At 37.4% G+C, this 24,699-nt stretch overlaps 3 protein-coding genes across 3 annotated transcripts; 2 read left to right on the top strand and 1 right to left on the bottom strand.

The window, feature by feature from the left end:
• Nucleotides 1–1,047: 1,047 nt before the first annotated feature.
• Nucleotides 1,048–1,668, bottom strand: LOC149017592 (uncharacterized). Its single transcript, XM_089154410.1, has one exon. It carries the CDS (start codon nt 1,653–1,655, stop codon nt 1,248–1,250), a length of 408 nt encoding a protein of 135 aa, XP_089010536.1. The 5' UTR covers nt 1,656–1,668; the 3' UTR covers nt 1,048–1,247.
• A 2,591-nt stretch (nt 1,669–4,259) lies between these two features.
• LOC149017591 (uncharacterized) lies at nt 4,260–8,540 on the top strand. Its single transcript, XM_089151921.1, has 3 exons — nt 4,260–4,648; nt 4,752–4,822; nt 7,440–8,540. The coding sequence occupies exons 1-3, from the start codon at nt 4,529–4,531 to the stop codon at nt 7,669–7,671; spliced, it is 423 nt and encodes a 140-aa protein (XP_089008047.1). The 5' UTR covers nt 4,260–4,528; the 3' UTR covers nt 7,672–8,540.
• Nucleotides 8,541–9,418: 878 nt separating this feature from the next.
• On the top strand, nt 9,419–24,111 carry LOC149017590 (calcium-dependent protein kinase 18-like). Its single transcript, XM_089151919.1, has 12 exons — nt 9,419–10,029; nt 18,589–18,719; nt 19,001–19,042; nt 19,300–19,411; nt 19,517–19,595; nt 20,026–20,195; nt 21,264–21,390; nt 21,587–21,702; nt 21,820–21,927; nt 22,057–22,119; nt 22,572–22,745; nt 23,210–24,111. The coding sequence occupies exons 1-12, from the start codon at nt 9,589–9,591 to the stop codon at nt 23,369–23,371; spliced, it is 1,725 nt and encodes a 574-aa protein (XP_089008045.1). The 5' UTR covers nt 9,419–9,588; the 3' UTR covers nt 23,372–24,111.
• The last annotated feature ends 588 nt before the right edge of the window (nt 24,112–24,699 follow it).

Below are 24,699 nucleotides of genomic sequence, written 5' to 3'. Positions count from 1 at the left end.
GAACCAGCGCCAATCTCTTATGCAATGACTAGGGTAATAAATAGTTATTCTAGTTAGAGTTGAAAACGCGATGGATCTCTAAGGTTCTCATCATTAGGTTTTAGGGTTTTCTCTCCTCTCTCCTCTGTGATGGATTTTTGGTGTGTAATGGCTGTAATCTTTAGCTATTTTGCTGGGGTTTAGGGTACCTAGTGTTGTTCATAGGTTGTTAAACACTTTCTTGTAAGATTGCAGGTGTGCACTATACTTACTTTGAAGACATAGGTAACCTTGGCTAAATTTCGTGAACAAATCCCTATATTTTTCTCTCTTCCTTCTTCTTTTTCTTTTTCTTTTTTTTTGGGGGGGGGGGGGGGCGGGGGTGTGGGGGACAAACTCTTTTTCTTTTGCTTTGATTTGTTTCAGATAGTGTAAAATAAAATCTTGCTTTCTTTAGATAATGGTTTCACTATCAACACAAGTGACATTAAAGTCATCTTATCTTATTCTTGTGGTATGCGATCACCATCAATTATAATATTGTCATCAATTTTTCATGAAGATTACTGTCATTGCTAGTAATTCTTGTGGTCTGTGATCACCATCAATCATGATATTGTCATCAATTTTTCATGAAGATTACTGTCATTGCTTGTAACACGTCACCAAAACCATTCCTAGAAAAAAAAATTTATATAATTTTATTCTCAAAATTGATCTACAAAGTGGATTTACTATTGTTGAAATATTTCATATTTCTTTGGTTGAAAAAACATTTCACATGGATACAATAAAAATGATTTCAATTTCTTGACAAATATTTATTTGTCCAATGTGCTTTTGGAATAATGATTGATGCCAACCTTTATCTAGAAAATAATAAAACCAAGGAAGTCTTGAATTCAAATCTCCATACTTCAATTTTTTTGCCGCGTTTAGATGGCTCCTCATCAGTCATCAGCAATGAGAGTAATTTTGATTACGACCTAGTGACAAATCATATTTCTTCAAGCTGCGCTCTTGAAAAGTGAAAACAATAATTTATAATTTATAATTTATAATTTATGTTATACGTAGGATGTGAATGGAACCAAGCATATGTATGTTATATGTTGCATTCCAAAAGCAGTCACTGACTCACATACATATTCCTACCAAAAAACAAAAAAAACACACATACATACGGTTTACCAAAAAACGAACTCACTTACGTAGGGACTTCAAAAATATACAAATTTTCTGAAAGGAAAAAACCAGTCTTCTATGGGTTAGTATCTCCAGAGAGGTCGAAACCAGTTAGAATGAAACGACTGCTGGTAAGAGATCATGAGCAGAAGCACAACCACTAAAGCTGCAACACCCCAAGGAGAGCTCCCTGCTCGATGGATAGAGTTGTAAGGTGGAAGAGGTATACGGAAGAATCTCCCATTAATAGCCATGGATCTCACCAAGAAGATCAGCACAACAGGTAGAAGGAACAGCAGAAAACGAAAGCTGATCAAAGCCCTGTTCATCTGGCTTTTGTAATCTGTGTACTGTGACAAAGAAAGGAAGAGAATAACTACTCCAAAGAACGCAAGGAAGGGTAGTGGAGGAGCAGAGACGTTAACCAGAGTCTGTTCTGTCCATCCTTGTTTCCACTCAGGGCCCCTCTTCCGTTTGAAGAACCAAGCCATGACTCTTATCTGCTTTTTCTCTCTCTGAGTTACTTCTTCTGATAACTGTCCCTTACATATATATACTGAAACAAAAGTGAAGAAAGATGCTATCTGCCTAACTAAGACTGGAATCACTTTAAGGTTAGCATCAATGCCTTGAGTATGGAGTCTTTCTGGGATCATCTAACCGTTCTTTTATTTCAAAAAGTATTTGAAAAACTTATTAGCACAATTTGTTTGATATAGAATATATTCCTGCAAAAGGGTGCCAAAGAAGTTTTAGCCTCTAGATTTGATTCTTTTGTTCTGTTGCGATTTGATTTCTTTTACCCGAGTTTGAAGATGTATCTGAATGACATATTTTCGTAGCTGACTCAAAAGACTCAATTTGGGAGATTTGTGATTAGGCCAATAGGGTAAACGGGCCAGTCCGACCATACTCTATGTTTGCCTATGAGGTCATTTTGAGATCTCGTCTTAGGGTTTTGGGTGAGGATTTTCGTAATGTCGTTTTGGCAAATTAGTTGAGAGATATTTCTATTCTTTTCTTCTTCTACATAGTGAAAAGTTCTTCTTCTTCTTTGTCTGTGAACGTAGCACGCTGCATTGGTGTGTGAACCACAAATTTTTGTAGTCTTTTGTTTCGTTTCTTTTTTAATTTGTGATTTTTTAGTACTCATTCTAACATATTTAGTAGCCTTAAGTTGAGTGGCCATCATCTTGCACACAATTGATGCGCATCCAATGGTTGGGCATCAAAGACTCCACCCATCTACTAGATGTACACAACCCATGATGTAGAAGAGCTTGATCCAAGATATGCTACTTACAAGAACCACCTTTGCAGGTTTGTGTCCTTCATAATGGTTTGGGTTCTACGGAGAGTTCAGAACTAACATAATTTGGTAAATTGCTTGGGTGCTGCGCAATTAATGCGCAACACCTGCAACCAACGGTCGAGGTAGAGATCTCGACCGTCCACTTCCAAAAGTAAGTTTTCACACTTTTGAGAAACAAATGGTCAAAATCGAAATCTCGGTCGATCTCGACCGTTCGCCATGCTACGCAATAATTGCACAGCACTGAAGTTAAACTCTATAACTTGACTTGATCTTTCAATCTGCATATACTTGCCTGCACCAAAGGCCCAAAACATGGAGAGATAAGAAGGGAAGTGGCTTGAGAAGGAAAGAACCAGTAGGTGGAAAGTTTTCAATTTATCCAGTAGATGGGGAATAAAGAGGTCACTGTTGGCAATGGTATCTGATTACCCGCCTTTGGAGGGGAAGGTTTCTTTAACTTTTCGGCTGGAAGTTCCTTCATCTACATTGAATGGAAAATTTTCTTTATCCTTCTTCTACAAGGGCTGTGTTTGGATTGCATTGACTAGAGAATCTCCTTTACTCTATTATTTTATCTACTCAATTAATAAAGGGTTTCCGTTTGAGATTTGATTGACCTAAAATGACATCCCTAAATTACAACTTAATTTATTAACTAGATACCTTTGAGAACAAAATATATTAGAGATATTCTCTTTAATTAAAAAATTATAATTAAGTACTAATATAAGTAAATTAAATTATTTAAAAAGACAAGAATATCTTTGAACAAAAAACACCTTAGACTTTGGCTCGTTTTTGTCTTACTCTACCATCTGCAACTACACTTCTCGTCTTCCAATCTTATGTCTCATGGCTTCTATTCAAGTTAATTGGATAACTTTGGGGACATTAATTTTCACGATAAACTCAGGCGATAGGGCAGCCCTTCAGCCGAGTTCTGATTGATAATGGGGCTGCGGTGAACATCTTGCCCGCCAGGATGCTGGCCAAGCTTCGAAGGACAGAAGGAGACTTGCTTCCGACCGTTCAAACAGTCACAAACTTCACAGGAGAAGTTACAAAGGCAAGAGGCATACTCCCGATCGAACTGAATTAAACTGATTTTCCATTTATTTTTCAAATAAATCTACGCCAAAATATTATTTTCGTTAAAATCACAATAAAGCTAACAATATTTATCTTGCTATTGTAATTAGTAGAAAATCATAAAGAACATCCAACGGAGACATGTAAATGTCCCTATTTAAAGAATTGATATGCCAAAGGTGACATGTTAAAGTGATTAAAGACCCAACTTCCCTAGGGGAGGTCTTGGGTTTGCACCCACTCAGCGGCATTAATATAAAGCTTCCCCCATGAGGAAGTAAATCGTGATGCGTGTAAGCTGGCCCGGATTGCTCTGTGTCGCTATAGCGGTGGCTGGAGCATTTGGAGAGGTGTCCATGAAAAATTGACCCCCAATTTTAGGCCAATAAACACGCTTAAACTAATATTTCTAATAGACACATGTCCGATATGCGAACAAAATTGGAAGTCTCAAAAATTCATGGATACAAACAATGTAATATTCGACGATAAACATACTCATAAACATTGAAGATGAGAGCAAAATATGGTTAAAATGCAAGAATAAGGAGAATGAAGCGACATTCCTGGGTTTTTTGATCTTTGTAATCTGGATGCCTTGCGTGGGTCACGCGTTAATATATAGACCCTTTTCTACAAAAAAAAAAAAAAAAAAAAAAAAAAAAGAATGAAGCGACATTGGGTGATATATGGGTAATGTATCATCAGCTTATTGTCTAATTCTTCTCGGAAGGCCATGACTAAGATAATCTTCAGAGAAGTAGAGCTCAAAGCTTATTGGAAGGCAAGAGTTTATGCAGCCGATCCATTTAATTGGAAATTGGGACAAGGTTCTCTGCTTCATGTTGTTATAGTGTTAGTAGGAAGTTGTAGAAACCCTAGGTCCAATTTTGCTACCTGCGCGAATTTTGTTCTCTTTCCTTTGGGAGACGATTTGGGTTAAACGAGAAGAGAAGTACGATGGCAAAGGAGAAGAAAGAGGCAACAGCCGAACACAACGAGAAGAAGAAGAAGAAGAAGAAGAAGAAGAACAGGAAGCCCTATTATTTGCCTGGTCAGAAGTACGACCCACCCGAGGAAGTATGATTTCCGACGCCCCGTCTCCCCCAATTTTCCTTATAGTTGAAACGCCTGCACTTTTTCCGGAGTTTTATTCATGGGTATGTTGCATTTGGCTCTGCAGAGGGACTGTTTAAGAATTTTTTATGAAACACTGTACCGGAAACTACCTGACAACGAAATGGCAGCTTCGTGGTGAGAGACCTTTTCATTTCCATTGTGTTTTTTATACAATAAGTAGTGGAATACTTCTGTTTGTAAGAAGCTAATGTTGGGTGAGTGCCTTGTTTCATAATGGTGAGACAAATGGCTTTGAACAAAATTATGGTGATGATTGGATTGTGTTGGCTCAAACCCAAATTTAAAGCTTCAATTTTTCAAGCTAGAGGTTTTCTAACTCTGGAAAGACATGTATGTACTTATGCACGGAATACTCTTAATCTGTCAAAACTCAAAAATACGCTCATCTTATTGACCTTGGCCGTGTCTTTCTCCACCCATTAACAAGGTCTTGTTCTGAACATAAAGCCCACCTCATCGACCTTGGTCTTGTATGCATCCACCCATAATCAAGATATTCCTAGCATAAAACAGTATGGAACCCCAGAAAGAGGCTGGCCAGACTTAAGCAGGATTTGATAGCTTCTTTATGGTCTAAAATTCTTGCAAAGAAAGTATCTTCATTCTGCTACAGAATGTAATTTCTAATATAACTGTGTACTGCATACTCCCAATCCATCAAAACACAAGATTTCTCAACTTATCAACATTTGCTCTGTCAGTATCCACCCTTAAGCTAGGTATTCTGAACATAGAGCCCCAAAGTATGGAACTTGAGACAGAGCCTGACCCAACTTAACAGGATTTGGTAGCTTCTTTAGAGTCTAATATTCTTGCCATTACATTATCTCATTTTTCTCTGGATTGTAGTTTCCAATATTACTAGACGTAATTCTTTACTACTAGCATGGCTTTGTTGCGAAGTCTTTGGTCATTTTTATAACAATAGCTGCGTTGTGTTTAAATTCTGGATACTAGGTTTGTCCTCATATTTTTGTTACTTTGCTTGCTCTGCCACAACCATGTAAACCAATGGTTTCCAGTGTTAAACAAATATATATGTAGAACAATAATATTGGTAAGCAGCAGCATTAAGCTTGTATGTGCTTTGGATTTTGAGATTTGTTAGATCTTTGTTAAATTGTGTCGATGTATTAGATTTTTCCTGCTATTTCCTTTAGTAGTTCCAGCATTGGTGATATATTTGTACGCAAAATGCTTAAGAATTATTGATGGGGTGAGTATGCTGACACTAGAGTTCAGAAAGCTCACCCTTTTAACAGGATCACCAATCACCTGAAAAACAAAATTAGGGAGACTAAATTATGTCAAAGACATGACATGGCCTTCTCATTCTAAAAAGGAATGGGTCATAGTGTCATCCGAACTCCAAAGTTGGTCCATTAATTCAACTCTGTTAATATTTAAAATAATACAAAACGGTTGAAAGAACTGACTATCTACTTCCACATACATGCATCCCTCCACTTGCAATTTCTTCCTTGTTAACTTCCTTACTGCTCCAATTCTCCAACCCATTGGTACATGGTGGGAAAATTGTGGATTCTTGCCCTCTATTAGGCTTTATCTGGTGTCATAGTTGGCTCAGAACCCATTCTATGCATGTCATTCTTCATACCCTCACGGCCTCACCTATAGGGAGGATATGAAATAAACACCCTTCTCTTTTGGCAGGAAAAAAAGAAAGAAGGGGGGGGGGGGAAACTGGGAGTGGGCCCAGAATGTTTGCCTGAGCCATGGAATGGATACCAGATCTTTGTATATGATACCTTACCAACTAAATACAGTTCCTGAATAGACCTGAATTATGTTGTTGCTGTGAATGATTGAGCTTCAGGAGAAACAGGGTTTCACCTGTTTATCTTTTACACTGGCACATTAAGCAACTGGATTCTATTGTTTGTCATGCATGAGTGCTACGCTGGTTGGTTATTCTCGTGTTTGCCTCTTGGATATGCAGTACTATTCACAAATTCAGGGCAGTTACTCTCTGCAATGTCTTATGGGCAATATGGAAGCATTTTGTTCCTGTTGATGTTTGCCAAGGAGCATAGTGGTGTCTCTACTTCCCATCCTTCATTCATTAGAGTGAGAATTTTAGAGAGAGATCTCCTTATCCTAGCTGCTCTGATTTAGAGCTTTTGGTAGATCATGAGCCAAACTGTTTCGATTGACTAGATGGTTATGTTGCAGAAGTCTCCACTTCTACAAACCAATGTGGTTTTTATGCCCTACTTTAGTAACTTCCCAAGTTCTATGTAATTTGTGGCACTTGGTATAACCGCAAGATTCTCCTTCTCTGCTATTTTGGTTGAACTTCAAGAGTTTTGGGGTGGCAAAATGTAGATAAGCGACTCAGATAAATTTCTTGACCCAACAATCCAGGAGCACATGTTTAACTTTATTGACATTCTAGTTTTCACTCGACCATTATTATGTTCTTGATGAGCTTCAGGAAATCAATTCTCTACAAGCTCAAATACTTGGTTCTACTTACCACCACTTTTGTGGGTATAAATTGTGTTCAAAGCAACTCAGATAAATTTTTTTATTCAACAATCCAGGATCACATGGCTAACTTTATTGACATTCTTTTATTTCTCACGACCATTAATTATGTTCTTGGTGAGCTTCAGGAAATCAATTCTCTACAAGCTCAAATACTTAGTTCTACTTACCACCATCTTGTGGGTATAAATTGTGTTCTAAATATGCTACGATGTGATGACAGGATGATGGAGAATGGGCTTTTGCCCATGGAGGAGGCAAAGAAGGTCTATGAGAAGAAAAAGAAGAGGAAGCAGGAACACAACCTGGGTTCTGCCGTGGAAGAGTCTAGCTCAGTTAATAGAAGCGTGGACTCTGTCAACGTTGCTGAGATGGAAAATGACCCATCATCTGGGCAAAGAAGAAGTCGGTGTAGGACTCTAAAAAATCGTGTCAGCGTGGAAGAAGTCCAGTAGCAGAAGAGCATGTTTGACTCTAGATAGTAGATACCACCTCAGAGAATTTAGTGGACCAACTGTTTTGGTCAATAGGAAGACAAAGAAGCCTGGAGCGCAAGAAACCATAGACGATAAAGACCACATTTTCCCTGCCGAAAGTTGAACCCTTCCCAGTAGCACACAGATCCACCAGTTCCCAACGGCAATTTCTACAAGCAATGAGATTGGTTCTTTTTCTGGGTTTCTGATCTGTAGCTTTCTTTCAAAATTGTCGGTTCTTACAAGATTATTTTAATATTGCTTTTCCCATGCTTTCTTTAAGCATATGATTGTTCCCTGAGGATACACGGAACCTTTTCAAGGCTGAAAGATGTTTTGCCTCCCTTCTTCAGTTCTCTCTTTCCCTACAAAACAACCCAGTTGACCAATTGAGTAAAGAAAAGAAAAACCAATAGAGGGCAAGGACTAAAGGGACATGTGTTCATATTAGTGCATACGCAACAATGGTCTGAAATTTATTTTTTTGGGTACGATGTAGAATTGTTTATTACAATCAAATCAACTGAAAAAAGTTGAAAATAAAACATAAGAACATAAAACAAATGGAGAGAGAGGTCCCATTAATTAATTGATTAATTTTATTATCTAAAGGCCAACCAGGCAGGAAGAACCACATTTTGGAAGTGATTTAAGGACCGCATAAATGCTTTTTTCTGTTTCTAAGTACAAACAAAGATTATTTCTTGCTGTTTTTAAATCTACAAGTTTCTTATGCTTTCTACCTAATCTCAGTCTTCTCTGCGTTAGTGGCACTCTTATCAGATCAGGAAATCAAGATCATCACTCAAGACTGGTTCTCTCTCTCTTCCTATTTGACAGGTGCATCTCTTCCGTGACAGGTAGGTTATTTTTATTCCTGGGTTTTGATATTAATAGTTTATACGCCAAGAAATGCAAGAAAGAGAGAAAGAGAGACGTTATCAATTTAGATGTAGAAGACCATGAACCCATGCGGGGAGAGGATATTTTGAAAGGCCATGAACCCATGCGGGAAGACGATATTTTGAGATTTTCTCTATATAGAAGATTCTTCAATTGAACTTTTATACAGATCTCATTAAGCAAAAACCGTGCATTCTAATAAACAAGATTAGTTTTGTCATTCTCACTTACTACTAATCAATTCAAAGAACTTGCAACTTGAAAAATTAATTATTAATTATTTAATTATAGTCATAACCAAGTTGATTCTATTCATACTCTCATTTGTCTCTATGATAGTGTAAATCCGTAAATATAAGACTTGAAAAGTTTCCAAGAGTCTTGTTTTTATTTATTTTTTAAATAAAATAACAAAATAAGAAGCTAGTGAAGTAACCCACCATGTTAAATTGTGGACCACTAGCTGCCAACTTGCAATGAATTGCGGGATCAGGTTTGATGAATTAACACAATCCATTTTTAGTGATTCGTCATCAACAACATCATGAGAATTAATGATATTTATGTAAGCAAAACATACTTTTTAAAATTATTAATCTAATATTACATGTTGCTTGAAATTATTGATGTTCTTGCCGTCAAGCTGTGTTAATGAAGAGGGCACTGGTAATTATCCCATGAGAGAAAGTATAAAAAATTCAATATGATTATGATTTGTGTATTGATTATATTTTTATTTAATTGAAGAAAAAGAAAAAAGAAAAAAAAGGACTGTTTTATTAAGTAGTTTTTGATCGTTCTGGTCTTCCCGGCCCCAGAGAGGGGGAGTTCCTTCAAGCAACGAGCACCCCCTCTCCCCCTTCCCTCTCTTACCTCGTTGCTTCAGAAAAGTCTCGTCTTTTGACTGAGCCTCTTTCTTCTCTTCTTCCTTTCATTTGCTGTAAGCTTTCCTGTAAGTTTAGATGATTTTAATTAGTATTTATACATCAATTGATGGTTCTCCCCTGCAACCTTGGGAACCTATTCTGCAAAATCATGGGAACCTGTTTTTCGACCGTCAAAGTTACTTTCTCAAACACTCCTAACAACAACAGTAGCAGAAGCAATAAAAATAACAAAAGTACCCGAAAAGAAAGCCCCGAAGCCTCTGCAACAGCGGCAACCCAGAAGGAAACATCACAGCATCCACAACAGAAGCCATGTGAGAGCCATCAAAATCAACCACAGCAGCAGCAGAAGGACAAAGGGCATTCAAGGAGACCCAGCGGGGCTATTCCATATGGGAAGAGGACGGATTTTGGGTACGCGAAGGATTTCGATAAGAAGTATTTGATCGGGAAGTTGTTGGGTCATGGCCAGTTTGGTTACACTTTTGTTGCCACCGATAAATCTACCGGGGAACGGGTGGCCGTCAAGAGAATGGAAAAGAATAAGGTATTTTCTGAATTGGGTCATTTTCGTTTTGTTTCTCTGTCTTCTTCCTCTTCTGGGTATTCGGTGATGGGAATCATTAGTTGATGCTGCGAGATTTTCTATTGTTCTAAGACACAATGTTGGTTTTTTTTTCTGCCTATATGGGCATCTACATGAATATTTTGTTCTTTATTCTAATATGAATTCTTTGGCTTTCGCGATTCAGCTTCTCTTGACGCTTCGTTTAATTGATTAGGTCTGGAGAATTGTTTTATTCTGTTAAAAATTGTTAGTGGCTGCATTGGATTTGTAAAGCTAACTTTATTTTCTCAGGGTTTTGATTTGAAACCAGAAAGATGCATCTTTATTAAGATCTGGATAGATTCCCCTCCTTTTTCAAGGAACTTTGTTTTCTTCACTGTAGCTCGAATGTTGACCAAAGCGATTCTTTTGCTTGCCAATATTCTCTCTTTATCATGATTGGTTATCTGTTTTATTTTTTAACTTTTAACGGCATGTCATAGTTCAATTCAGTAACTTTTATACAGAGAGTGATAAGTAGTAATCTCCTCATATAATTTCGTTATTTGGTGCACTACAGGAGACAGCCATGTTATGTGGTAGTTAGAATGTAGCTTGGGTCCGACTTTGTGCAGAATCTGCAGATTTTATATAAGACTATCAAAGTGAAGCTTTAAACTTTTTCAGGGGATTGCAACAGACACTTCTTAATATATGCATTATAAACAATTATGTGAGTTTGATGGTCACATTTTGTTTAGGGAGTATCAAATTTAATGTTCTCTTTACACTTCATTGTTGATCATATGAATGACTGAGGAGAGATAAATTATAAACTGTTGGTATGGTTAGAAAATGAGGAATTTTATGATGGAGAGGGGTTCTGAACATCTTCATAAGACCTTCCAGACATAGGGGTGATTTTGCAACTTCTGTGCTTCAGATTGGGATTTGTCTTCTCTCTGTTGTCTGGGTTTGCAGGCACGAAATTCTGAATAGAAGTATGTCCCGCAGATAGTTTCTTATTCTTAATGAAACTATACGAACTATTGGAAACTTGTATCTCATGTAACTCAAGCATCTCATTTGTAGAGTAAAGTATGCTTTCCCTGATGAATTTTCTGAATTTAACATATAAAATATATTAGTTTAAAGACATAAAAAGAGCTGTATATAAGAGATGCAAAAAATTGTTTTCTCTTCCATCATAACTGGAGAGTATTTAAACCCGCTAGAGTTTATAGGCTCCTTCAGCATTGGGAATCCTTATCATTAAATCTACTTCTATGGTTAGTCCATCACTATGGAATTTCTTGTTGTTGTTGTTGATTTGTAGTTTGCTTGCTATGCACACTCATACTTTCATTATGTTTAGCTTCCCCTAGCTATATGACTTGGGCATGTGACATAACGTTAAGTGAATGAGGCCCTGTTAAAACAAACTCCACGGAATAGTGAAGCAAAAAAGAAACAAAACAAACACATGAAGATTTAACGTGGTTCACTCACCAATTTGGCGTGGTATGTCAATGGGTGAAGTGGGAGAACTTTTTCAGTATGTGGAAGAAGTTCAGAGAGAGATCTCACAACCAATTGCCAAGAAACGGCATCACAAGAACTCTCATCTAAAACCTTAACCGAAAATCCCAAATCTCTCAATGATGTGGTAGGCCATAGGTGAAGATAAGATACATATATATAGACTCCAATCTTGCCCAAGCCCTCCGCTTCCACCACAAACCTCCAAGGTCATTTGGGTTGCCCGCCAAAATATGTCAGTCGGATCCATCTTCAAAAGCCAGGTTCAAGAATTCAGGTCACAACATAATGAATCTCCACCTTAACCTAAATTCTCCCACAAAGTTGATAATCTTTATCTTCTTCAATAACCCCTTCATGGGCTTAGCTCTAATGCAACCAGTTCCAATCAAGTCCAAGCAATGCTTGAATTTAGCAGTACATGAAGGCTTTGTCAACATATCAGTTGGATTGTCTTCAATACCAATCTTCAACACCCGGATATTGCCTTCAGCAACTACCTCTCTGACATAGTGATACCGAACATCATTGTAATTTGTCCTCTCATGATACGTTTGATCTCTAGTCAAGTGAATAGCACTCTGGCTATCATAATAGACAACACCTCCTGAACCATTTTAAGCTCTCCGATCAAGCCTCAAAGCAAAATAGCTCCTTTAACTGCTTCAGTCACTGCCATATATTGTGCGTGCTTTTATGGTAGATGATGCAAATGTAGCTTGTAAAGTAGGCTTCCAACTGATCGCACAACCTCCCAAAGTAAACACATTTCATATGAGTGACCTTCTTTTGTTAAAGTCACGTGCATAATCTGAGTTAACATAACCTATCAACTTGTCACCATTCCTCCCAAACTCCAAATACACACTAGAGGTCCCCTTCATATACCCAAGTATCCATTTCACTATTTCTCAATGAGTTTTATTGGGACATGATAAGTATGTACTCACCACATTAACTGCCTGCGAAAATATCAGGTCGAGTGCACACCATGGCATGCATGATGGAACCGACTGCACTAGTGTATTGGAACACATGACATATAACCAAGGTTCGAAATGTCGTTGACATTTTTGGTGTCGGCAGCTGTGGCTGTCCACACGGCCGATGCCTTGAAATGTTGGTGACATTTGGCCGATATTTTCGGGGGCAATTTCAATGTTTTGTTACTTTCTTCCTCTCTTCTGATAGTGGTTCCAATGATTTCCACTCCTCATCCTCCAACAACTTGGATGATGTTTTTCCTCTTCTGTTTTGGGAGGACTAGCTAGTGGCTGTCGACACTGCCAACACCCTGAAATGTTAGCGACATTTCGCCGATATTTTAGGGGGCGGTTTCAGTGTTTCATTACTTTCTTCCTCTCTTCCGGCAGTGGTTCCAATGATTTCCACACCTCATACTCTAGCGACTTAGAAGATGTTTATCCTCTATTGATTTGGGAGGACTAGCCGAAGTTGACCTTGGTACTCTTGGAGAATCCAATCTTATCCAAAAAAGTTGTTTCATAAATCATTGCAGAAATCAGATGTTCAGTAGGGTTTGTCGGAGGACTAAAAGATCTGAAATTTTTGCAGAAGTTCATGTACTAATGCAATGCTTCATCAACATTGATGATCCTATTGAATCTAACCATCTCGTCATTTATAGCTTCAGCACAAAGACCAAAAATCCATCGACCTTCATACTTGTCTCAAACTCATGAAACGGAGAATATAAAGAAACCCGTCGGTAAATACAGAAAACGGAAAATTCCAGCAACATTTCGCTCGTTTGGCAACTTTCGGCATATTGCAAATCCAATATCGATTGGTTGTGTCGTGTCGATACCTATCGACACGGCGATATGTCACCTAGTTTCAGGTTTCAGCGATATATATAGGCGATATATGGCCGACATTGTGTACCTTGCATATAACCCACACCTCTTCATCTGTCTAAGGTGATAGTGCAGCTGAAAGTCTAAAGTGAGATGCAATTTTAGTACTAACAAGTTTTGCATCTTTCATGTCAAAGCGCTCCAATACCTTTTCCATGTATTTTTGTTGAGATAGCCATAGCTTCCCTGCCTTCCTATTCCTTTGGTTTATACTAAGAATCTTCCTTATTGCCTCCAAATCTTTCATCTTAAATTTAGTGCTTAGTTGTTGCTTCAACCTGATGATCTCATTTATATATTTAATAGCTATCAGCATATCATCTACAAGAACAAATATATGAATGAACCATAAAAAAGTCTTCCAAAATATACACAACAGTTAGACTTGCACCTATTGTTAACCCAAAGTAGCCATGACAGAATCAAACCTCTTATTCCACTGCGTAGAAGACTGCTTCAAACCATATATGGACTTTTGTAATGAGTAAACTTGGTCATTTTCTTCTCAACACAACCCTCAAGCTAATGCATATAAATCTGTTCTTCTAGTTCACTGTGCAAAAATGTAGTCTTCATGTCAAGTTGCTCTAACTCCAAATTATGCATAGCAACTAAAGTAAACAAAATACATATGGAACTATGCTTAACAATAGGTGAAAATACATCATTAAAGTCAATACCTTGTACCTGATTGTAGCCTTTTGCAACCAACTGTGCCTTGTATCTAACATCTCCATCACCTGTGGTGGATTCTTTCTTCATGTGACTCATTTACAACCAACAATTTTCTTCCCCTCCAGGTGGTTTGACAAGCTCCTATGTTTGATTTTTATGAAGAAACTCAATCTCCTCATTTATCAACCACTTTGAAGAATTAGCTGAAGAAGTAGCTTATGAATATATTGCAAGCTCACTGTTTTCAATTATATCTACAACTGACAATTCCTAAGCAACAATTTCAGCATGCCCATATATTTGTAGTGGCCTAGTGTTCCTCCTTGGCCTATTTCTAACAATATTGTACTCTCTTTTTTTATTCCTTGGAGCACCTTTTTCTTTAGTAACAGTGGGTGGCTGAATTGAAGTTGATTGTGCTTGGATCATCCACTTCAACTCCACCTTTTCCCCAAATTTTTTCTAACTTTTATCACTGTAAAGATGGGTTTCTTTTCTAGGATTCAAAATAGCTTGTTCATCAAAAGTTACACCTCTGCTAATAATAAATTTAGGATTATTTGGATCAGGACACCATAATCTAAATCCCTTGACTCCAGATCCATACCCAAAAAAAATACACTTTTTAACCCTAGGTTCCAACCTTCCATCATTCACATGTGCATAAGCAGGACATCCAAAAAATTTTAAATTACTGTAATCAATAAGTGTATTTGACCATACCACCTCTGAAGTTTTGCACTCAATAACTATGCAAGGAGACTTATTCACCAACCATGCTGATGTGTTTATTGCTTTCGCCTAAAACTCTTTGCCAAGTTTTGCATTTGATAACACGCACCTTGCATTTTCTAACAAGGTTCTATTCATACGCTCTGCAACTTCATTTTGCTGAGGTGTCTTCACAATTGTATGGTGTCTTGCAATTCCTTCATTTTTGTAGAACTCATTGAAGTTTTCTTTACAAAATTCTAGATCATTGTCTATTCTCAATCTTTTAATTTTCTACCAAATCTGCTTCTCGATCAAAATCTTTTATTGCTTGAAAGTAACAAATACTTTGTTTTTGTGCTTCAAGAAGTAGACACATTCCTTTCTAAAATAATCATCAATAAAGGTACGTAAATACTTGACACTAGCCCCTTTATAGGAACCTTGTATGACCCCCAAAGATCTGAATGAATGTAATCCAGAGTTCATTTGGTCCTGTGAATAGTAGTTCTAAAACTAACTATCTTTTTCTGCCAAACACACAATGCTTACAGAATTCCATTTGTCCTGTACTCTAACCACACAATAGACCCCTTTTGCCTCATATGGCCTAGTCTTGTGTGCCATAATTTTGTAGAATCTGAATAAAAAACTAATGAAGTAACTGCAATAGATCTAGTGACTGAGTACCCTGCAAGATATATAAACCACCAACTTTCTTTCCTTTCATTAATAAAAGAGCACTTTTACTGATCTTCATGAATCCACCTTCAACTGTATATTTGCCCCTGCTTGTATCAAAGGTGCCTAAACTGATGAGAATTCTCTTCAACTCAGAAACATGCAAATATCTGTTAGAGTTCTGATAATGCCATCATGCATCTTGATTTTGATACCCTTCTCAGCTGTTTTACAAGGAGAATTATTCCTTACAACACAACTCTACTTCGAAAAGGTTCCTAAGTAGAAAACCACTCACGGTTAGGGTACTTATAGTGGGAATTCTGTGACTTAAGGATCCATTCATCTTGTGATCCAACTCTGTCATCAGACACCTATAGCATCGTAGAATCACTCTCATCTTCAGTAACACTAGCCTCTGCATAGTTTTCTTTCTTTGGTTGGTTGACACCATCATTTGCTTTTTTGCTTGTTTTGAAGCTTGTAGCACTTTGATTTAATATGCCCCTTTTTTCTTGTAGTGATTATAGGTCAAGTTTTTATTCTTTGATTTTGACTTAGACTTTTTCTTGTCACTGTTTGAATTTCTCTCAGTAGTTCTACCCGTAGCCGTCAAACCAACACCCTCTGATTTTGTTGTTAAGTCATCGTCAATTTTCTGCTTACTAAGAAGATTTGTTTTGACATCCACAACTGAGATAGTCTCGCTGCTATAAATCAATGGTGTCTCTAAAGTGTTTGTATGGTGGAGGCAGTGAACATAATAGTTCTAGGGCTAAATCTTCATCCTCAATTTTAACATCTATCTTTCGCAGATCAGTAACGATAGAGTTAAAAGTCACAATATGAAATTTGAGAGAAATACCTTTTCTCATACACAAAGTATATAATTGTAGCTTTAACCTCAACTTGTTAGTGAGGGATTTTGTGAGGTACAAATCTTCCAGGGTGGATCACAATTTTGCCACTGTCTTCTCCGAGCGGATTTCTTGCAAAACTTCATTCGATTGGTATAACTGAATTGCAGTGAGGGTTTGATCATCCATATCGTTACAATTATTTTCAGACATAGTTGTAGGTTCCTTTGTCTTTCCAAATATGGCCTTCTTCACTTGTTGCTGAGTAAGAATTGCTAACATTCGAACTTGCCATAAACGGAAACTGATGTTCCCGTTGATGTAGAAGCCCCATGGATGTACAAATCGAAAACAACCAAGAGCTCTGATACCAATTTGTTAAAACAAATGCCACGAAATAGTGATTCGAAAAAGAAACAAAATGAATACACAAAGATTTAACGTGGTTCACACACTAATTCGGTGTGGTACGTCCACGGGCGAAGAGGAACAACTTTTTCAGTATGTGGAAGAAGTACAAAAGAGATCTCACAACCAATCGCCAAGTAATGGCGTTATAAGAACTCTCACCCAAAACTCTAACAAAAAATCCCAAATCTCTGAAGGATGTGATAGGCGAACATAAGATACATATATATAAACTCCAATTGGGCCATTTGGGTCTCCCACCAAAATATGTCGGTGTGGATCCATCTTCAAAATCAGTTATAAGAATTCGGGTCACAACATAACAGGCCCAACATGACAATCTTTTCTTAGAACCAACTCAAAACGGGTTGTGACGATGGGATCTGAAAACCTACAGATGTGTACACTGTAGTTGTAGAAGAGTTGGGGGACAGGATCAGCTACAAGGACAGGTGGTGGAATCCTATTTGGGATCAGCCACACCCAAGCTGGCCTATGTGGAAAGGGGGGGGGGTTAGGATTTGCTTTGGGCTATATCAGTGAGGTGAAGGAAGGAAGAATTTTGTAAGGGAAAGAGGCAAGCATAGCTTGTAGGGGAGGGGAGACTCTCGGTTAAGGGGCAATTTGCATAGCATATTAAGGGGAGTGAGATATCTTGTATTCCAGCTTTAATTGGATCATTTTAGTGTTGAAGTAGTCGGAGTATTTTCCTTTATATGTCCTGTTTATGCCTTTGAATTGCAGTGTGTGTGTGGAAGTGCATAAACTGAGGTCACACGAGAAGGTAATTGCAGGGGAGATTGTCGTGGAGGTTGCAGGGATTGCCGGGGTCCTATTAGGGTCCTCAAAATTTGCTTAGGTATGGGATGTCTCTATGCGGTGCTTACAAATCGTATGTGTTGGCTTTGGATGGAACAGTAACAGTTTGGTGAAATAATGTGATGGATGATGTGTTGATATAGATATGAGGAGGATTTCTTGAGATAGGGTCATATGTTTTTAGGTATCAAAATGGGTGAACCTTCGAGGAAATGTAGGTAATGGTTTAGGCGTGATCCTTTAAGTGCTGCTTGGTAACCTGATGAGCACTCCTCAGCAGTCTCCTTGGAGGAAGAAGTTCTCTGACCTTGTGGCTTCAAATTTGATACTTAGTATCTCAATTAACTGAATTCCTAACTTACTCTTTGGGCCCTAAAGGCCAAGTTACAATCTTAAAAGTAAAAGGATTTAGCAAATGCCAAAAAAACTTGAGCTTCCTAATAAAAATGAAAGTGTATTTCTCCCTAATTGTGGAGGTTCACTAGATAGCATAAAACGTATGAAATGACCATATTGTCCTTACGACTTGAGTTGGACTAGGATTACATTAATTAGACCACTTGAAGCAGTTAATAAACAATTTTTGTACTTAGCCAGTTAGCCTAGACACTCAGCTTTTAGGCCAATGGAATAGTGCCATGCCACATAAAAGCTTTGGGATCCTACAATGGTTTCAGAGGAAGATGGTCCACTGAGGTGCTGGATCTTCATCAAAGTTAGCTGATAATCGGTACTGAGTTTTCTGCTAATTTTACCATTTTAAGATATGAAAGAAAGATTACACTGCATTCTATTCCCGCTTGAATGCTACTTTGTAATCTGATCTCACAGTTATTGAAAGTGTTAATTAGGATGACAATTATGCATGGTTTACAGGATGGTGCAACTAGCCATAAAACATCGTATTCAGTGTCTAGTTCTTGACCTCCATTGTAGATTTTACTTCGTTTCTTTTGGGAAGGTTCTGAGAAAAGTTCTTATCTTTTTTGCAGATGATCCTTTCTATTGCTGTTGAGGATGTTAAACAAGAGGTCAAGATATTACAGGCGCTCACAGGACATGAGAATGTGGTTCAGTTTTATAATGCATTTGAGGATGAATCTTATGTCTACATAGTAATGGAGTAAGCCCTGTCCTCCCTTCTGCCTCTCCTTGGAAGATCTTTTTCCTGATTTTGGAAGTCTAGCATATTCCAGTACTGATTCTTTGTTATGCTAGTCTAGCATATTCCCATATTGGTTCTTTGTTATGCTATTATATAGTGTTTTATTTTGCTTCTATGATTTCCACTTTTTATGTTCTTACATGTTTTTTCTGTTTGCTTTTTAACAATTCCTCATGTTTCTCCCTTCCGTTTACTGTTATCAGTTTGAGTTGATGGTTTCTCCATACATTTTTTGCTAGGTTATGTGATGGTGGTGAACTGCTGGACAGAATATTGGCCAAGTAAGACCTAGCTCTTTCCTATTAAGTTGATATCTTGATTTTGTCCTTTTATCTGTGTGATTTAGTTCTCTTGTTAAATATTTATGTTTCAGATCTGTTAAGTATAATGTAGTGCTGTCTTCATGGGCAGTGGTGGCAGCTCTCCTTGATAAATATGTTATGAAGTATGGTCTTCATACAATTATACTGTTATTGTCATCATCATAAAGAACAGTAGGAAAGTTCAAGGACTTATGCCAACTTCTCTCCTTTTGTAGGAAAGATAGTCGTTACACTGAGAAAGATGCAGCCGTTATTGTACGGCAGATGCTCAAAGTTGCAGCTCAGTGTCATTTGCATGGATTGGTACACCGTGACATGAAACCTGAGGTACAGTAAGAGTGCATAAATACAGAGGATATGCAATTTTTTTCCTGTTATCCAGTGCTACTAGTCTGAACATCTGTTTGACTGTGTTTCTTCTTCTGGTTTTAGAATTTTCTTTTCAAGTCAACCAAAGAGAATTCACCACTGAAGGCCACTGATTTTGGTCTATCTGACTTCATAAAACCAGGTCAGTATAAGTTCTACGGTAATAAAAATGTCCTAATATTTTCGTAGTATTATCATAAGAAAATGTATATGCTGATGACTAAATTTGACATTTATCTTTCTTTATTAACTTAAAAAAATGACCTCTTGCGATTTGTTTGATATTTTTGTTTATCTTATTACCTTTGCATGTGAGTAGGTTTTTACAGGTTAATGAACAAAATATATAGAATTCACTCATTTGTAGCTAATATCATTCTTTCTGTTATCTGTTTGAGATTTGCATAGTATTTGCATATAAAAATCTCCTTGACATAATTCTTATCCTTGAGTAAATGGACAAGTCCTTCATTTGGGGTCAACAATTTCCATTTTTGTTGGTAGATCAAGATGTTCTGCACTAAACAATAGTAAAGAGCCTTTCTTATATCCATGTTATTGAATTAATGCAGGGAGGAAATTTCATGATATTGTTGGCAGTGCCTACTATGTTGCACCGGAAGTGCTAAAGCGCAAGTCAGGCCCTGAGTCAGATGTTTGGAGTATTGGTGTCATTACATACATTTTACTGTGTGGAAAGCGTCCATTTTGGGATAAAACTGAGGACGGAATATTCAAAGAGGTATGGCACCTTTCATATTAAATATCCATTGATGTTCTGTGGAATTTTTTAACATATGCCTCAAGAGTCTTTATAACCATTGTTCCATAAGCTGCTTTACCTCCGGCATTGGTATTTTGTCATATTCTATAGCATCGAGCCTCCTAAATTCCATCATTTTGGAGTTTTCAGTATTGATGTATCCGTTTCTTTTTCTCCACAGTTCCTTTATGTAAAAGAAATTAGATTTGTGTTTGTAGTTCCTATAGGATCCAATCACAAGCCAATACCTTCTACACTGGTGTTTAGTTGGTTGATTCATACTTGTATGTGACCAAAGTCTGAGTAGGGGTTATTACTTCTGTAATCCATATATGCTAGGGCTACAATCTGGTCCATTTGTGAATTATGATTGATTAATAGATTGAGAAATCTGCTCAATTGTTCACTTCCTCTCTGTGGGTTCACAGTTTTGAAGGTAGACTCGTGGATCTTCTTATCTTCTTTTTCTTTGTTAGTATCATTTACAACTAGTGCATAGCCCAATATTGCCACAAAATTTCAAAAGCTTGTACTACCATCTGTTATGCTTCCAGAAACTCCATATTGCCAAAAAATGTCTCCAATAACCATAGTTGCTCAAAATGCTAATACATAAAAAAATCCACTGAATATCCATTAAAAAATGGCCCTTATAATATACTGCTTCAGCTGGAGTGCTGGAACCCGCATATTATTGTAACGTGACTTCAAAACAACACCCAGCCCTAATAGCACAAGTGTGACAGAACCAAACTTCCAGAAAACAGGGGACATATTTCTTTCATTCTTGCTTCTTGAGCTCCCTTCATTATGAATGGCAACAGTATGAGTGAGGGAAGTTGGTCAAATGCATGGGCCAGCAGCTGGAGTCTTTCTTTGAAACTCCACTAGTAGATGACCTCAGTGTTTCTTAACCATTCTCATTGATGTGGATAGTAAAACTTGAAACATACTTTTGTATTCTCATAATGTGATAAAGTTTTGGTCTTTTACCATTCCATTTTTGTTATTATGAAGACATTGAAGTCATCCATTTCTACATTATAGGTGTTAAGGAATAAGCCTGATTTTCGTCGGAAGCCATGGCCAAGCATAAGCAACAGTGCTAAAGATTTTGTAAAGAAGTTACTGGTGAAGGATCCCCGTGCTAGACTTACTGCTGCTCAAGCCTTATGTATGTATTGTTTTCTCTTAAAAAGAATTAAATGCTGTTAACAGTTTCAAAAGTCATTTATTTGTGGTTTCCTTCTTATGATTGGTAAAGTAGGCTTGCTGGCTGATTCTTCCTGGCTTCTATCTTCACATTAGAACTGCTTCATGGCATTTTATTTTGCTTGACCTTATAGCTACTTTCTATGTCATCTTTCCAGCACACCCATGGGTTAGAGAAGGTGGTGATGCCTCAGAGATCCCTCTGGACATATCAGTGCTGTCCAACATTCGGCAGTTTGTAAAATATAGCCGCTTGAAGCAGTTTGCTCTTCGAGTAAGCATTTCTTCTTCTGATAGTAGCCCTTCCTGTCAGAGAGATAAAATAGAGCTCACTCTGACCTATTTTTAGTAGCTAACGCTTTACTAGCTCTATATTTATTTTGTCTTGCAGGCTTTGGCTAGCACACTTAATGATGAGGAACTGGCTGATCTCCGGGATCAGTTTCATTTGATTGATGTGGACAAAAATGGTGCTATTAGTCTTGAAGAAATGAGACAGGTATGTTTTCCTTGTGTTCTAAGTTGGACAAGTTTCAGGAGTATATGACTGTAGTCCTGTCTGTGAAATTATATGGTTCCATCAAGTGTATATTTGCATCTTTTGAAATTTTTTCTGGTCTCTTTGCAGGCCCTTGCGAAAGATCTTCCCTGGAGAATGAAGGAGCCACGCGTTCTAGAGATCCTCCAAGCAGTATGCTATTTATCCTGAGTTTACTCTCCTCTCTTTCCTCTTCTAGGTGATTCATATATTTGAGGTTAAGTTCCTCATGTTGGGTTCTCTTATGATCCTCTATTCCCTCTAGGTTCTTTCTTAATGCCCAACCTAGTGACTTTGCATGTGATTTTGTAAATGTAATGACAGCTGATCAGGACTGATGATTGAAGCCATCATTTGCACTATTTTCTTTGTGCATCTTTGAACTTCATTTTAGTGTGGACCATTACATATTTGATCAACTAGAATTTTATAACAAATCAGTCCTTATGACTGATCCTGCTAGTTTTGTTTTGCATTGTTTACCCCAGTCAACCTAGCTATTTAGCACATTTTTATGTCATCTCTGGCTTTTGCTTTGGCTTCTTTTAGTTAGGAGAGCTATTTTAACTGAAATACTCATTCTGGTCCCTGTTTGTATGATGCAGCTAGACAGCAATACAGATGGGCTTGTAGATTTCTCAGAATTTGTTGCAGCCACTCTTCGTGTGCATCAAATGGAGGAACATGATTCTGAGAAGTGGCAGCTGCGTTCCAAGGCCGCTTTCGAAAAATTTGATGTGGATAGGGATGGATTTATCACACCAGAGGAACTAAGGATGGTTAGTTTGAGATCTCCCATTCTTCACTACACCCCCCCCCCCCAAAAAAAAATGAATAAACAACTCTTCTTCCTCTCCAGCAAACACACCCCTTTTCTGCTTATGAGCTAAGCTTATACTGAAATTTACAAATTTTTTATGTTATTTGCTAGTTCGGTTGAAATTAGTTTCTGATACATCATAAAGATTTTCAAAATGGTAAAAAATTGAGGAAAAGATATTGCACAAAAGCACCGAACTTTATCTACCATATCACAAGGTGCTTCTACAATAAAGAATTTGGGTGCTAAGATCAAATAAAGTTTATAACCGGATTTCGGCAGATGCACTCCTGTGTTGTGTTTTCTCCTTATGCCATATTCTATCTTCTGTTTTCTACTTGAGGTGTATCATGTATGCTAGCCTGAAAAAGAAGAAAAATTAAAGTAATTTTTCAGTTACTGAAGTTGGTCCACTGTTTGTAGCACACGGGACTGAGGGGCTCCATTGATCCACTTCTAGAGGAAGCCGACATTGATAAAGATGGGAGGATAAGTTTGTCAGAGTTCCGTCGACTGCTAAGAACTGCTAGTATGAGTAATAATGTGCCTAGTCCATCTGGTGTTCAAAATGCTCAGAAGATGTAAGAGGCGATCATTTTAAATACCAACAGCAAGAGAGAGCTAGAGGGCATGGTCAAGGTGATAATAAACGTCTTGTATTCTATGTACTGAAACATCAAAAACCTGGAGAGCCCTGCTTCTGCTTCAGGTTTACTGCAGACTTGAAGACCTGTGGACAAGTGAGTTGTCTGTATCCATACAGGCTTGCAAAGATGGATGATACCAGGAGAAAAGCAATGTATGACTCGAGTTGGGAGGACTTCACTAGGAGATGGTTTTGGTGAGCTTTGCTTCCATGTTTACTGTACATTCTTTTTCACGATGGGGAATTAACAATTTTTCCCCTACCAATGTAATGTGAGTAAAGTTATTAAAAAAAGAGTTTGGTGCCTTAAAATTTTTTTTTCTCATAGTTTTTTTGTTTTTTGGGTCAACGTGAGTAAAGTTATTAAAGAAAGAGTTTCGTGCCTTAGATTTTTTACCGTGTAATAAATTGGATGAGAAAAAAGAAGCCGTAGGAATATATGACATTCGGCTGGTGCAGAAAAACAATTAATACTAAATTACATAGAAGCATAATTGAATTGGGATCGTCTATTGAGGTTGAGGATAATACTAAAGGGTGGAGTCAGGAATTTACATGTAGAGGGATCAAGTATTGATATTTTACATAGAACGTAATGAATTTTTTACACATTGTCTTTAGACTCTTTACCATTAAAAAAAAAATCCAATGAGGGCCTAAGCACTAATATTCCACACATGAAAAGAGGATTAGAGAGAAGATTTCAAAATCTCGAGATTAAAAAAAAAAAAAACCCGCTTAGGGGAGTACTGGGTGTTGATATTTCACGTTTACCTATATTCTCTCAGGAGATGGGGGGTGGGCTCTAATGTAGGCGGCCTTGATAATAATACAATTATAATATTTTATCATACATTTCTGATGACAATTTACCTCAGAATATTGACAAGGTCAACCCTCCCTTCTAAAGGAGTGATGAAGGAACGTGAAGGTAGTGCTATTCTCTATCCTCGATGATAAAGGAACAGGGCTTTGAGACCTATAGCACGTTTACCTATATTCTCTCAGCATATTTGTAATAGGAATCTCTCAATGTCTTTTTGGTTTATATCCTTAACCTTGTCTTCTCTATTAATAAATTTTCTCTCTTACAAAAATGAATAAATTGTTTTAACACCTAAAAACCAAGTCTGATATATTTTTCATCTCTGGAAAACAAAGACTCTTCAAAGTTCAAAGTTGATTTTTCTTGGAGACATTTTATTTCGTTATTAAGCTATTGTTTTTTTTTTTTTTTCAAAATTATCCTTTAAATTATATGACATTA

The sequence above is a fragment of the Hakea prostrata genome, chromosome 4 (genome assembly GCF_041222555.1).
Source record: "Hakea prostrata isolate BN-2017 chromosome 4, UWA_Hpros_2, whole genome shotgun sequence".
Classification (NCBI taxonomy): Eukaryota; Viridiplantae; Streptophyta; class Magnoliopsida; order Proteales; family Proteaceae; genus Hakea; species Hakea prostrata.
Note: the sequence above shows the minus strand (reverse complement) of the source record. Positions and strands in the feature narration are given on the sequence as shown.